Source organism: Lagopus muta, chromosome 28 (genome assembly GCF_023343835.1).
Source record: "Lagopus muta isolate bLagMut1 chromosome 28, bLagMut1 primary, whole genome shotgun sequence".
NCBI classification, from domain to species: Eukaryota; Metazoa; Chordata; class Aves; order Galliformes; family Phasianidae; genus Lagopus; species Lagopus muta.
In genome coordinates, this window is record NC_064460.1 from 2,506,204 (window position 1) to 2,519,799 (window position 13,596).

General features: G+C 55.4%; 1 protein-coding gene across 2 annotated transcripts; it reads right to left on the reverse strand.

The window, feature by feature from the left end:
* Positions 1 to 1,388: 1,388 nt before the first annotated feature.
* On the reverse strand, positions 1,389 to 13,181 carry SLC48A1 (solute carrier family 48 member 1). 2 transcript variants are annotated; one of them, XM_048928653.1, is made up of 3 exons: positions 12,993 to 13,181; positions 3,654 to 3,824; positions 1,389 to 2,825 (listed from the first exon to the last, which is right to left on the reverse strand). In XM_048928653.1, the coding sequence occupies exons 1-3, from the start codon at positions 13,129 to 13,131 to the stop codon at positions 2,689 to 2,691; spliced, it is 447 nt and encodes a 148-aa protein (XP_048784610.1). In that variant the 5' UTR covers positions 13,132 to 13,181; the 3' UTR covers positions 1,389 to 2,688. The 2 variants fall into 2 exon arrangements, with proteins under 2 accessions (XP_048784610.1, XP_048784611.1); XM_048928654.1 differs by having other exon boundaries at positions 3,654 to 3,821; positions 12,993 to 13,179.
* Between the last annotated feature and the right edge of the window lie 415 nt (positions 13,182 to 13,596).

The window sequence follows — 13,596 nt, forward strand, 5'->3', positions numbered from 1 at the left end:
GGCATTGCTGTACCCCCAGCCCAACGTAGGGGAACGGGGCCCCCCAGAGGGTCTCCAGCACTGTCACCATCTGTCAGCCCCATCACATCATCGCATCCCCATCGCTGGGGAGAACAAAACCAGCTGGGATTTCCGTGTGAGCAAACTGGAAGCGATGCCAGGAAGGACCTCCCAGCACACAGCAGCTCCCAGATCCACTCACATCCATTAAAATAAACCCTTCCCCCCCCCCTCCCCTCCCGGTGCATCCCACCTCCCCATCAGACCCCTGGATATGAAACGAGGACTTCTGCAGCTTTCAGCTTGCAGGAGGGTGGGTCTGTGAGGTGGGAGACGGCTCAGTGCGGCCCCCAAGGGGGGGCTTGGCTGGGACGTGCTGGTGCTGAAGGGCTCTGCTGCCTGGGGCGGGGGGGGAATGGAGGGGAAGGGGAGAGGGTGGCACCCAGCTCGGTCCCTCCCTGCTGCGCCGCTCACCCCATGGCAGCTCGCTGCTGCCCCCCGCCGGCCAAAGCACACCCTGCACCCATGGGTGCCGACCCCCCGCCTCCGTCAGAGTCGATGGATCTCTTCCCCTTCCCTTTCTCCTTCTCCTTCCCTTTCTCCTTCTCCTTCTCCTTCTCCTTCTCCTTCTCCTTCTCCTTCTCCTTCCCCTTCTCCTTCTCCTTCTCCTTCCCCTTCCCCTTCCCTTTCTCCCTTCCCTTCCCTTCCCTTCCCTTCCCTTCCCTTCCCTTCCCTTCCCTTCCCTTCCCTTCCCTTCCCTTCCCTTCCCTTCCCTTCCCTTCCCTTCCCTTCCCTTCCCTTCCCTTCCCTTCCCTTCCATTTTCCCCTGCTTATCCAGTGCAACAACAACAGCAGGAGAAGCCCAGAAGGAAATCTGCTGCACCCAGAGGAAAAGAGAAGTTTGGGAATCTCCACTGTGGGTGCAGGAATTCTCCTCTCCTCCTATCCTGGGGGGCTTTTCAGACCATATCCAGCCCTTCCCTCCCTTCCTAGATTGACACTGAGCTCTCCCAGCAGCCAAACACCCCCTGAAATCACTCAAAGGCTTTCCAGGGGCTTCAGCTTCTCAAGGCTTAACCCCAAACCTTCTGAGACCGGCAAGAGGGCTGAAGGAGGCCGGGGCTGTCTGACAGCAAAACCCAAATCTGGGAGTCCCAGAGAGGAAAAAACACTCAGCACCTCTGCACAGGACAACAGCGAGGTCGTTTATCACAGGGAGATGAATCCTCCCTCCCCAAAAGAGAACCTGCTGCGGCCCCACATCACCCCCAAAGCACCTTGTCATACAACCAACCCCTGTCCCTCCCCCATAGTGAAGCTCCTTTCACTCTGGCACCGAGGGAGGGAGACAGGATTTAATGACTTTGTGGAGCAGTGACTACAGGCGCTGAGTTTGGTGAGAAAGAGGCTGTATTTCTGCTCTTATTGTGGCATCACATACGAGTTACAGCGTGGTTTAGTACAAGGAGATGCTGGCATACACACAAATGAGCTCTGCTGTGAGTTTACCATCCTGCTGCAGGGCCAGGTTTTACACCAAGCGTGCAACCGAAAGCACAAACAATGTAAAAATATATTATATATTTACATACACCATCTTTTAAAAAGCTGAGACACGGAGTATAAAGTCCAGAGCTAAAAGATGTCAGAGAGAAAACGGGGGGTTAGGTTCAGTCAGCTGTTTGTGAGCAAATCTACCATCACAAAAATAACGTTTAAAAACCTCCAGGGGGGAAAAACTGATGGGAGTTTTGGATACGTTGCCCCTGCTGTGATTTCACTGTGATGGGAAGGGCAGCTTCCAGAGCTGGGAACAGCACCCAGGCAGCAAAACCCATCGGAGAAAGGTGTGAGATGGGTTAGGACAGCCTATGTGAAAGCACTTGCAGACTCGACAGCGGGTGGCACAGCAGGGATCAACACTGCGCCTCCTGCCACTGCTGGCAGCCCCACGCCAGCAGGAAGGGAGGGTTTAGCATCTAAAAGCCTGAGCATTCGAGCTCCTATGTGTGATCCACACACACGTGGACTCGGCCTGGCTTTAGGGATGTCTGGCTTTAGGGATGTCTGGCTTTAGTGAATCCCAGCCGGCCTCCTGGCAGAGCTGCCTGCTGCTCTGCTGCGCACGCTGACCCAAAGGTGTTCCTTGATCTCAGCTGGGTCAGCTGTACCGCGCTGCAGAAAATCCTGGAAGATGTGGGGTGCTGGGGGTACCCAGGGGCTCCCTTCCCTTTCTCTCCATGGGGCAGAGCAGTGCAAGAAGGAGCTGGCTTGCACGCAGCAGGGCTCCTTGCTACGCACACCTGGAGCGAGCCGGCAGCTCCCTCCCTCGGGGGCTGCATCCTCAAGGCTTCAACCCACAGCCCCCCACCCTGGGGGCTGCTGAGCCACGTGAACCCCGGGGGACCTCAGGGCAATGAGGGCTTGGATGCAGGCCTGCTGTCTGTGAGCAGATGGAGCTTTTAAGCTCACTGCCAGACACAGGAAAGTGACAGAAGGAACAGATCGACAGCGTTAGCCAAACTTCAAATGGTTGAGTAAAAGCGATTAGGAAAAACCCCTCCTGCAGACAGACAAACCAAGCAGCGCTGGGTGGCTTCCTCCTCTGCCTCCTGCTTGCTTCTTGCATGTACCACTGGGGGGCAGCTCAGACATCCAGCACCTTCAGACGGGAGCAAAGTCCCAGCATCAGAAGTCACTGAGGATACTGATGTCTGCAAACTCATTCCTGTACCGGTAGGCGTAGAGGCTGAGCAGGAAGGCCCATTTCAAGGAGATGAAGCTCCAGACACACGACAGGTAGTAGCTTCTGGGATCAGTCAGGGCTAGGAGAGAAAAAAGGGACGTATTTCAAAATCCTATCTATCCTTCGCCCGGTCTGAATCCACCTCAACCCCAATCAAAAGCACACACACAAAAACACAGCCCTCAACCCCCCCCCAAAAAAAAAACCCACCCAGACTTTCTGCCTTTCATCCGCTGCCCAGCAGAGACTGGGAGTCATTACATCAGCCCTCTTATGACAGCATTACATTCACAGCAGGAAGTTTCACGTGCTGACTCAGCTCAGAAGGCATTTTCACCCTGCTGATACGCAGTGAGGTTTCCAAACCCTCACCCACCTGCTTTAGGAGTGCTGAAGAAGCAGTGTTTAAGAGCACTCCCCTTATCTGTCATACATGTTAAGTACGTTCTGGTTTCTCTAGGAGACCAAACTGGAAGACGTGGGCTGCGTGATGAGGTCTGAGAATGCAGGGGTGGAAAGCAGGAAGGTGGGCACTGCCCCAATGGAGTCAGACAACAGAACTGCCCTCGTGCCATCAGCAGAGAGCAGCAGGAAACTGAAATGCAATGGCGTTCCTGCAGCCCTTCCGCAGAACAGGAGGTCGTGGATGTCCTGGAGGCATTCAAGGCCAGGCTGGATGTGGCTCTGGGCAGCCTTGGTCTGCTGGTTGGAGACCCTGCACGTAGCAGGGGGGTTGAAACCGGATGATCATCGTGGTTCCTTTGCAACCCAGGCCATTTTGTGATCCTATGAACACCTCCCAGGCTCCGGCCCCCAGCTCTGCCCTCTGCTCCTCCAGACCCAAACTCAGCATCCCCAGCACTGCCGGCAGCTCCAACCCGCTGCTTTCTGCAACCCAAATACTCACACTGATGCTGAGTGATGGCCAGGACGAGGAATGTGCAGAATCCCACCACGGAGAGAGCTGAGAAGAGGATCCCGATGAAGAGGAAGAACCTCAGCCCTTTTAACCAGGTCCTCCAGTAATCCTGCACATACATCACATGCGTGATTAGGGCCCAGAGCGCCAGAACACCTGCTTGATCAGACAGCAAGGGCAGTCAGTAGAGCACGCAGCACGCTGCAGCACCAAGGCCATTGAACAAACACAGCAGGAACCACCTCCACCTCGCACAGATCCCCCTCCAAACTCTTCCAGTGACCCAGAGGTAACAGCTCCCATTGCTCCAGGAGCAGGAAGGAGACTTTGAGGTGGGGACCGAGCGGCGCGGCTGATTTCTGTCCCCCAACCCCATCAAACAGAGCCCTGCCAGCACCCCCTGTTTGCTGCACAGCCCTTTGTTTGCACAACAAACACTTGCCAGGCACTGAATTACCACGGGGTTGAGGACCAGGGCTGCAGAGATGGGAGCAAAACACGTCGCCCCGGTTGCAATGGCCAAGTTGAAGTCAGGGTGCACCCAACCACCACGCAGCCTCACTGCTCGCTCCATCATTATCTGTGCTTTCACAGAGCTGAGCAGGAATCTCTGCTTTTCCAAGCCATCCTGAAATGCTCTGACAGACAGCAGCTGCTTTAAATGATGACCCAATTCCTTCACACACTTGAGCTCCTAGGAAAAAGAAACCCAAGCCCACAACACTGATGTTAAATTGGGCCTATTTTCAAAAGACTGAGACATTCCTGATAGGATTTCTGGAAGTGAAGGGGTGCAGATTGCAGCTCCCAGCTGATACCAGTGTGCATACGGCTCCCATTTGGAGCAAAGCACTCTCATGCAGTGTTTAAAGTGGATTAAATCCAGCTCGGCACTTCTGGGTCTGGATTACACAACCAGAGTAATATCTGAGCACGCAGAGTTGGTTCTTGTTTATTTATTGATGGGAAGATCAGTCAAAGAGCAGCCAAAGGCACTTCCTGGGCTTGCGTGTCTTTTCCATCACCACGTTTCACCGTCAAAAGGGAAGAAATGGGAGACAAAAAGGCCCCAAAGAATCCACATCACAGTTGCCAGCAGAAAGACAACGCATCCCTCCTTTACCTTATACTAAAAACTGCCACCTTTTCCCCCAGTTTGAAAGAAAAATGAGAGCAGAGGAAGACGGCACTTGAAGCCCCTCCAACCCTCGGATCTGGGCTGTTTGCTGCTTCCCAGCAAGGAGTGCAAAGCATTTGGAGCAGCTTCCCCTCTGCTGAAGTCGCAGCACCGCCTCGCAGCCACGGCACCAACGAGGAGCAGCTCCACCACGGAGCGCCTGCATCTGGCACTGCTGCCATCCAAACCAACCTCCACTGCTGTGCTCTCCTTCATTTCCACGTCCTGTCATTAAGGAACAGCAGAGGGATGACAAACAAACAGGACAGCCAGCGCTGCTCCCATCCAGGCCTGCAGAACACACCTCCTGCTCGGCACTCACTGGACACACAGAGCTTCTCCAGGCTTCAAAGAGTGGCATTGTGGCACAGAGCAAAACAACAGTGGGGAGGATGGCAGCTGAGCACCGCTGGCAGCAGCAGGGCTTTGCTGGCTTTCCCTTGCAGCTCCTTGCTTGCAGCCTTGCTGATCTCAAACTGAAGCTGGATTTCCACAAAGGCAGCCCTGAGCTCGGAAAGCTGGTGGTGGTTTTTAATCTTTTTGGGGTCTTTGATGGGGTGGAGAGGGGTAAAATACCCTCTGCAGAGAGCCATAGGGAACTCAAAGTGCAGGCAGGTGGCTCGGGGAGATAAAAGCCAGCCTGCAGAAGATAAAACCCAAAACAGCAAAAGCAAACGTTTCAGCTCCTCCTGGTATCCCTCAGCTTCGCAACAGCTTGAAGCTGCTGATGAGAGGGGAGCCCTGGCTTTGCAGTTGGCAAAACATGCAGCTCCCCTGCAGGCTTTCAGATGAGTCAGCAGAAGGGAGCTGAACTGCTGAGTCAACGCCCCGAAAGCAGTGCAGTAAGAAGAGGCTGTAAGAAGAGGCAGCACGTGAGCTGTCAGCAGGCCTGAGCCCAGCCTGATGCCTGACACAGCGCTGGGAAGGAAGCTCAGCTGATCCCCAACCCCACACCAAGCACTTCCCAAAGAAGAGAAGCCTGCTGACAGGCACCACGGCGTGCAAAGCTGGGTCACGAGGCCCTTCAGCACAGGGAATCCTTTCACCCAGAGCTCAGCCAGCAGAAAGCACGTTACCACATGAAGCAGAGGGGAAGGAGACTCAGCCAGCTCCAGCCATGTGATGCCCGCCTGTCCCCTGCGCTCCAGGGGCACTCAGACCCTTCAATGGATCCAGCAATGGATCTGGCAGAGCACGAGATGCCTTCTCTTCCCCCATTCCCCTTTCCCCAGCTTGTTTTCTTCTCTAAAATGGCAGAAAAGCGTTTCCAAGCAGTTAAATGAGCACTCAGAGCTGTTTGAATCAGCATCTGCACCGGCGCAAGGAGAGGCTGGCAGGAGGAAACAGAGCAGAGCTCTGCTTTGGAAAAGCCCTCAGAGCAAAAAGCTCGCATGTTTAACCCAAACTGTAGCATTACAGCTCACTCCTTCAGCTGTGCCACTTCAAAAAGTGCCTTTTTGAACAGGTTTTTTTTGCTGGAATGGGAAATAAGAGTTTGGCCATTTGAAGCGTGCAACTTTGACTTGCAGCGCATTCAGCTTCTCTCATTCATCTCAATCTGCTCCTCCTCCAGACCTGCACCTCTGCTCTCCAGAACTGCATTCTGCATTCATGCAGAGGGAAAAGCAGCACCTGCAGCAGTGGAGAAGCAGCGCAGCTCATCAGCTCCCATTGCAGCACCTGCTGGAAATAACATCAGAAGCTCCACAGCCATTCAGAGCAGTGCTGGTGGATTCGTCCCACGTTCCGTGTCTGCAAGGAGAGCTGCTGAATAAAACACAATTGAGGGATTTCCGACCTGGAGCAAACAGTGAAGTGCAACAAAATGAGAAACTCATTGCCCAAAGCACACAAAGCTCCAGGAAAAGGAAATGGTCCAACAACCACCGGGACATCTGAAGCAACAGGGGTGGCTGGTTGTTTTCTTTCATGCTGGTTAGCAGGAGTTTTGACTGCGCTTTTAATTTGTATTTTAAGTCCAGGAGTGCACCTACAGTGCACTTGGAAGGAGTTTAAAGAAGCTCTAAAAAGGCAAATGCACAGCTGGACCGACCCCAGCTTGCAGCCTGGCACAGGACAGTGCTGACAAGCATCTACACAGCATATATACAGAGAGGGAGGAGCAGCCCTGCAGAGAAGGACCTGGGGGTCCTGGTGGGTGAAAAGCTGAACGTGAGCCAGCAGTTTGTGATTGCAGCTCAGAAAGCAAACGGGATCCTGGGCTGCATCAGGAGAGGGGTGGCCAGCAGGGACAGGGAGGTGATCGTCCCTCTCTACTCGGCTCTTGTGAGGCCCCATCTGGAGTCCTGTGTCCAGGTGTGGAGCCCTCAGTACAAGAAAGACATTGAGATTTTGGAAAGGGTCCAGAGGAGGGCGACTAAGATGATGAGGGGGCTGGAGCAGCTCCCCTATGAGGACAGGCTGAGGGAGTTGGGCTTGTTCAGCCTGGAGAAGAGAAGGCTGCGGGGTGACCTCATTGCAGCCTATCAATACCTGAAGGGAACCTACAGCCAGGAGGGGAGTCAACTCTTCAAAAGGGCTGACAATAGCAGGACTAGGGGAAATGGTTTTAAGTTGAAGGAGGGAAGATTTAGGTTGGATGTTAGGGGGAAGTTCTTTACTAGGAGAGTGGTTAGGCCCTGGAACGGGCTGCCCAGGGAGGTTGTGGATGCCCCGTCCTTGGACGTGTTTAAGGCCAGGTTGGACGGGGTCCTGGGCAACCTGATCTGAATGTGGATGTTTGGTGGCCCTGCTAGACAGGGGGTTGGAACTACATGATCCTTGGGGTCCCTTCCAACCCGGGTGATTCTGTGATTCTGTGTGATTCTGTGATTCTGTGCATCAGAAGAGCCCAAGCAGGGGACAGGGAGGTGATTGAACCCCTCTGCTCTGCTCTTGTGAGGCCCCAGCTGCAGCACTGCATCCAGGGCTGGGGGTTCCAATACAAGACAGGGAGCTGTTGGAGAGGGTCCAGAGGAGCCGCAGAGATGAGCAGGAATGAGCAGGGGATGCAGCACCTCCCTGTAAGGACAGGCTGAGGGAGCTGGGCTTGTTCAGCATGGAGAATAGAAAGCTGGGGGTGACCTCAGTGCAGCCTGCAGTGCCTGAAGGGAGCCTGCAGACAGGAGGGGAGGCAGCTCTGTGAAAGGGGAGATGACAGCAGGACGAGGGGAAACGGTTTGGGGTCGAGGGAGGGCAGATGGAGGCTGGATGTCAGGGAAGTTCTGTGCTGTGAGAGCGGTGAGGGGCTGAACAGCTGCCCAGAGAGGCTGTGATGCCCCATCCATCCCTGGAGGTGTTGGAGGTTGGATGGAGCCCTGGGCAGCCTGGGCTGCTGTGAAACGTGGAGGTTGGTGGCCCTGCGTGTTGCAGGGGGTTGGAGCTCCGTGATCCTTGAGCTCCCTTCCAACCCAACCGTCCTTCTATAGAGGCTTCCCCACTGGTGAGGCTGCTGGCAGCGAGCAGCAGAGCAGCTGCTTCCCTGAGCTCAGAGCACGCTGCAGCCTGCCAGGACGCCGTGTACAGCACGGATGGGTGGTGTGGATCCCAGGGACAAAACAACAACGGCGTGAGGCCAAGGAGAAGCATGTGCATACACAGGGGAGCTGCTCTGCAGCCAGCCTTCCTCTTCCTGGGGCTCGAAACACGCGCTGGAAGGCAGCAGCTGACGGCAAACGATGAGAAAAAGAAAACAAGCAAAGCAAAACAGAACAAAACAAAGCACGCATTAAAGAGCGCCCGAATGGCCCTGGAAAACATGAAGCCTATGGTGAGCAATGGGGAACGCCTGCAGTGCTCACAGAGCCCTCGCTTTGCATCTGCACAAACCTCCTTCGTGCGCTCAGTGCCCACCCCAAAAGGAGCCCATGCTTCTCCACGGCACGTTCCTTCTGTCCTTTCTGTGTTAGGAAAGCTTTGCCTTCTCTGGTTGGTTCCCAGAAAGGGTGAAATGTTTCTTCCTGGGGTCCCAGCCAAGCGAGTGCAGCGTCAGAGGTTAAAAATGGGTTTTCCCTGCCCGGTTCTTCTGCCAAAATAGCTGAGGATCAACAGCGAAATATTTTAGGCAAGCAGCTCTCAAATGAGAGGAGTCTATGGAGTATCTGAGTGCCAACTGGCTTTCATCTGGCAAGCCCTCCCCGTGGGCTTTATTTCTGTTTGGAGGGAAGCAGACAGAGCAGCACAGGCACACGGTGTGAAAAAGGGCATTTAAGACAAAACCAGCATCCCATTTTCCAGCCCTTCAGCAGCACCTGAAGGGATCCAGCTCTCCCCTCAGCACTCAGCAGAACCCTGGGCTTCCCTGTGCTCCCCTCCGTGTGCTGTCCTCCATTGAAGACAAAGGAACACAAGGGCCACGAGGCAGAACCCAACGACTGCAGCGCCCTGTGTATGAATTCCACCACCTGGCCATGTTCTGTTCCACAACTGCAATGCTTGCTGTACATGCTGCTCTCACCCTGGGCTTGGAACAAGCCGACCTGCCTTCATTTACCTGCAAAATGCAGGTGAGATGAGCTGTGAGAGCATCTCTGCGTGCAGCACAAACCACCTCCTGCCACTTCCACTGATCAGATACCTTCAAGATTCTGAGCATCTGAAAAAGCACATTTCAGCTTTCATCTTCTTTGCTACCGGCTCCATATTGCATTCTCAAAGCACAAGTTTGGCCAGAAATAACTGAGCAGCTTGGAAACAGCCCCTAACGACTCCTTGAGTGGCTCAGAATGGAACAGCAGAGCACTGAGATGGCCAGCATGAACTCAGGAGCCACCCTTCAGGTCCTGAGATTGCTCTGTGAAGATCAGGGAGGTGATGTTACCTTGTGTGGAGGGGGTGGGGGGTTGTTGTTATTACAAAAGACAACCAGAAAGACTGGAAAGGTGGCTGCTCAGCATCTTAAATTACCAGCTGCTGGTTTCACAGTGAGAGGCAATTGAACTTAAATGGAAAGATTAAAGCAGAGAAGGAGACAGCAAGGAAGAAGGGAAGCATGCAGAGACATCCCAGAGCAGAACATCCCCAGTGAGCCAAGAGCACAACAGGAAAACTTGCATTAAGGGGGACTGCAGCCTGCAAGCACACAGAAGGAGAAAACAAGCACCTGAGAGGCAATGGGAGAACCAGGAAGATACTTAAAACCAGAGGAGTGTGTCCAAGCAGAGCCATGGAAAAGGTCTGACAGGCAAAGCCTCACCTTAATGGGAACTACAGCAATTAGGAACTTCTGCAAAGCTGCCAAGCCTGAACCGTCTTCTTCCCCCCATGTACACAGTGGGGCTGCAGCTCGCACCTCGGCGCTCAGATCTGAGCAACCACAGAAAAGGGCCCGAAACCAAACGCGTGTTTGGAAGGCAGTGGGCCCACAGAGGGCAGCAGGCACAGCTCTCTGCTCTGCCCACACCAACGCTTGAGCTGTGCCCCACAGATGGGGGAGAAGCTGCCATCCCACCTGCGCTACCCTGCACAGCATGAAGGGCACCCGGCAATGCCTGCAATGAGCTCTGCCACATCCACGCTGCAGGAAGCTTCAGCAGCTCATCCTCTTCCTTTCCTGCCATCCTCTGCCAGTAGAAACACATCTAGTTCAATGCATGTAAAGCAGAAGTGACCCAGGGGGGCTCCACGCTCACCTAAGCCCCCAACCACAACACGAGCTGCCTCCTACACGCCTCGATTTTCAGGTGGAAAAGAATAACAAAACACAGGCCTTCCTTGTTGGGAAGTTTGCTCCTCTGCAACCACGCAGTTTGCCCGCTTTGCTGTGCTGTGCAATGAGTGGAACTGCTGTGATGGTGAGCACAGAGCTGAGGGCACAGCTGGACTTCAGCATTTGCCTGGCAGGAGCAGAGGTTTCAAAGGTCCTCTCCATACATGCGTGGTTGCTCCCATTCCTTCCTGGCCCCTGCCTTGAGACAGAATGCTACACAAGAACGAGGAGCAGGAATGTAAAGCTGAAATCTCACTGCAATCACCTGGGGAGAATTTCCACCTCCTGAAACACCAGGAGGCAAAAAACGTGAAGCAGAAAGGCAGGAAAAAGCAGCCAAGGATGTAAGAGGAAAGGAACCCCCTGAAACAGCTTTGTCATAACAGCAGAGCGCACTGAAAGCCTTTCTGACTTCCTCAATGCGTTTCTCAGGCTTTGGGATCCCACTGAGGCTCTCCCTATGGACATTTCATGTCTGTGTGTACACAAACCAGCAAATGACCGCTTGCTTTTTATCTCTGTTTTTTGCTTACCTTGAGCCCCTGTTACCTTAACCAGCTTCAATTACCTGGTACCTAATCAGCACACAGACCTCCTCCTCCCTGCAGATAATAACCTAAGTGACTCCAGCATCACCAGCATTGGATGCTTTCTCTCTCTGCTTTCCCACCAGCTTCCTTCTCCTCCAGAAATCCCTCTGTGAACACAAAGGTGTGTAAAACACCACTTATTTCCCTGTGCATTGCTGAGGCCCTACAACACTCCAGCTTCCCCTACGCCACTGAGTAAAGCAAGACAAGCAGGTCGCATTCGCTCAGCTTAACTCCAATTCCAGCTGGAATTAAAGCTCTTTTGGAAGAAGAGGAGGGTGAAGAAGCTGAGAGAACTGAATAGGAAACATAGAACTGTGAGCATCACAGCCAACCTGACAGCATGGCACATATTGAGAAGCACAGGGCAGAGCTGGCATTGCTCACCACAGAGTTTTGCTTCACTCTGTGCTCTTCCTCCAGGTGCTCACTCACATTCAGTCCCATGAAAGTCCTGAGCTGCTCAGCAAACAAAGTGAGGCAGGACTACGATCTCCTCCAACCCAATCATTAACGAAGACCCACAGATCTGTTTTAGGCCACCAAACCTCTGTGATTTCAGCGGTGCGTCTTACAGCCTGAGCCCTGTAAGCCCAGCAGCTCACACTGCTCACACCCCAGCCTATGTCACAACACCTGCCCAGATGTTCCCCGTGGGTACAAACCTCAGCAGCTTTCATTTCCCTTTTTTCCTCCCCTGAAAACACACAGCACACCTGAACGCCGCTTTCCAGACCTGAATTTCCCTAGCAAAGCCAACGTTAAGCCTGCAATAAAATCCTCCTCTGGGTAAAAAAGCTGGCTGGCACGCGGGGTCTCGCTCCACACACATGCAGACACTGTGACCCCTGGCATTCCCAGCTGCAAACACAGCCTGCACGCTGCAACCCCAACAGCTTCTGGCCAAAGCCATTTCCTCAATAACACCAGAAGCTGGGGAGAGCACCCGAAACACCACAGCCTGCCCCAAAACCCACCTGTCCCATCCCCATCCCCTCCTGCAGTCTCGTTCTCCCCACCAGCCCCAGCTTTGCCCCCCTTCTCCCATTCAGCTTTAAGGCAAACACCCCCCCCCCCCTTGCCCCCCACTGTGTCCCCAAGCACTGGGGGAAGCAGAAGGCAGGATGGTACCCAGGGAATTTTGGGGATGCTCCAGGGCCTGTGGGCATGGGGAGAGGCACAAAGCCAGGCTTGGGGGACACTGCCAGCTCTGGGGTCACATCAAGGGAGTTCACACTGGGGGGAGGGGTCACCTCAGGGGGGGGTCACCTCAGGGGGGGGGGGGGGGTGAGGTTAGCAACCTGGAGATGGGGGATCACCTCAGGGAGGGGGGATTCATCTCCAGAAGGGGGGGTCATCTCAGGAGGGGGGTGATAACCACAGAAACGGGGGGGGGGGGGGGGGGGGGGGTCACCTCAGTGGGGTCACCTCAGGGTGGGGGGGGGTGAGGGAGGGATCACCTCGGGAGGCGGGGGGGGGGTTCATGTTGGGGTTGGGGGGATCACCTGGGGGGGGGGCTCATCTCAGGGAGGGGGTTATCTCCAGAAAGGGAGGGGTGGTCTCGGGGGGGGGGGGGGCGGTGGGGATCATCAGAAGAAGGGGGGTCACCTCAGGAAGGGTCACCTCGCGTCCCCCACCTCAGGAGGGGTTCATGTTGGGGTTAGGGGGATCACCTGGGGGGCGTTCAATTCGGGGGGGGGGATCATCAAAAGAAGGGGGGGGGGTCACCTTGGAGGGGGGGTCACGTCGGCGGTGGCGGGGGTCACCTGATGGGGGGGGGGGTCACCTCGAGGGGGAGGGGTCACCTCACACAGTCCACCCCGACCACCCTCCCAACAGCCATCCCAGCGTACCCGAGAGCCCCCCGGCCGCTGCCGTAGCGGGCTGGCGGAAAGCGGGCGCCAGGCTCCAGGTGAAGAAGGCCGAGAAGCCCATGACGGCTCCGACGGCCGCGTAGGCCAAGCGTACAGCGAGCGCCCGGCTCACCGCCATCGGAGCGCTCCGCCGCCACCGCCCGAAGCCCCGCCCACCGCCCACCGCCGGGCCACGCCCACAGACACGCCTACTGACCACGCCCACTTTGTGCCGCCCCTCTGCTGAGCGCCCCCTCGCGGCCCGGAGGACTGAAGGGGTGGATCGGGACTCGTGGGGAGGGGGCGTGAGGGGAGTGGGGTCATCGAGGGTGTAGAGGACGTGGAGGATAGAGGGAGAAGAGGGGGACGTGGGGGTCGTGGGACACGAGGGGACATAGGGGGGGTGGTAGAGGGCATGAAGGCACCGGGAGGGTATGGGGACATGGGGAATGTGGGGATCTGAGGGGCATATAGGGGCCACAAGGGGTGATGGGGAGATGTAGGGGACAAAGGGGACGTGGGGCCACAGGGACATGAAGGGAATGCGAGGTGGCACAGTGGGGGTTGTGGAGATGTGGAGGGCAAAGGGGGCAATGGGGGGTAT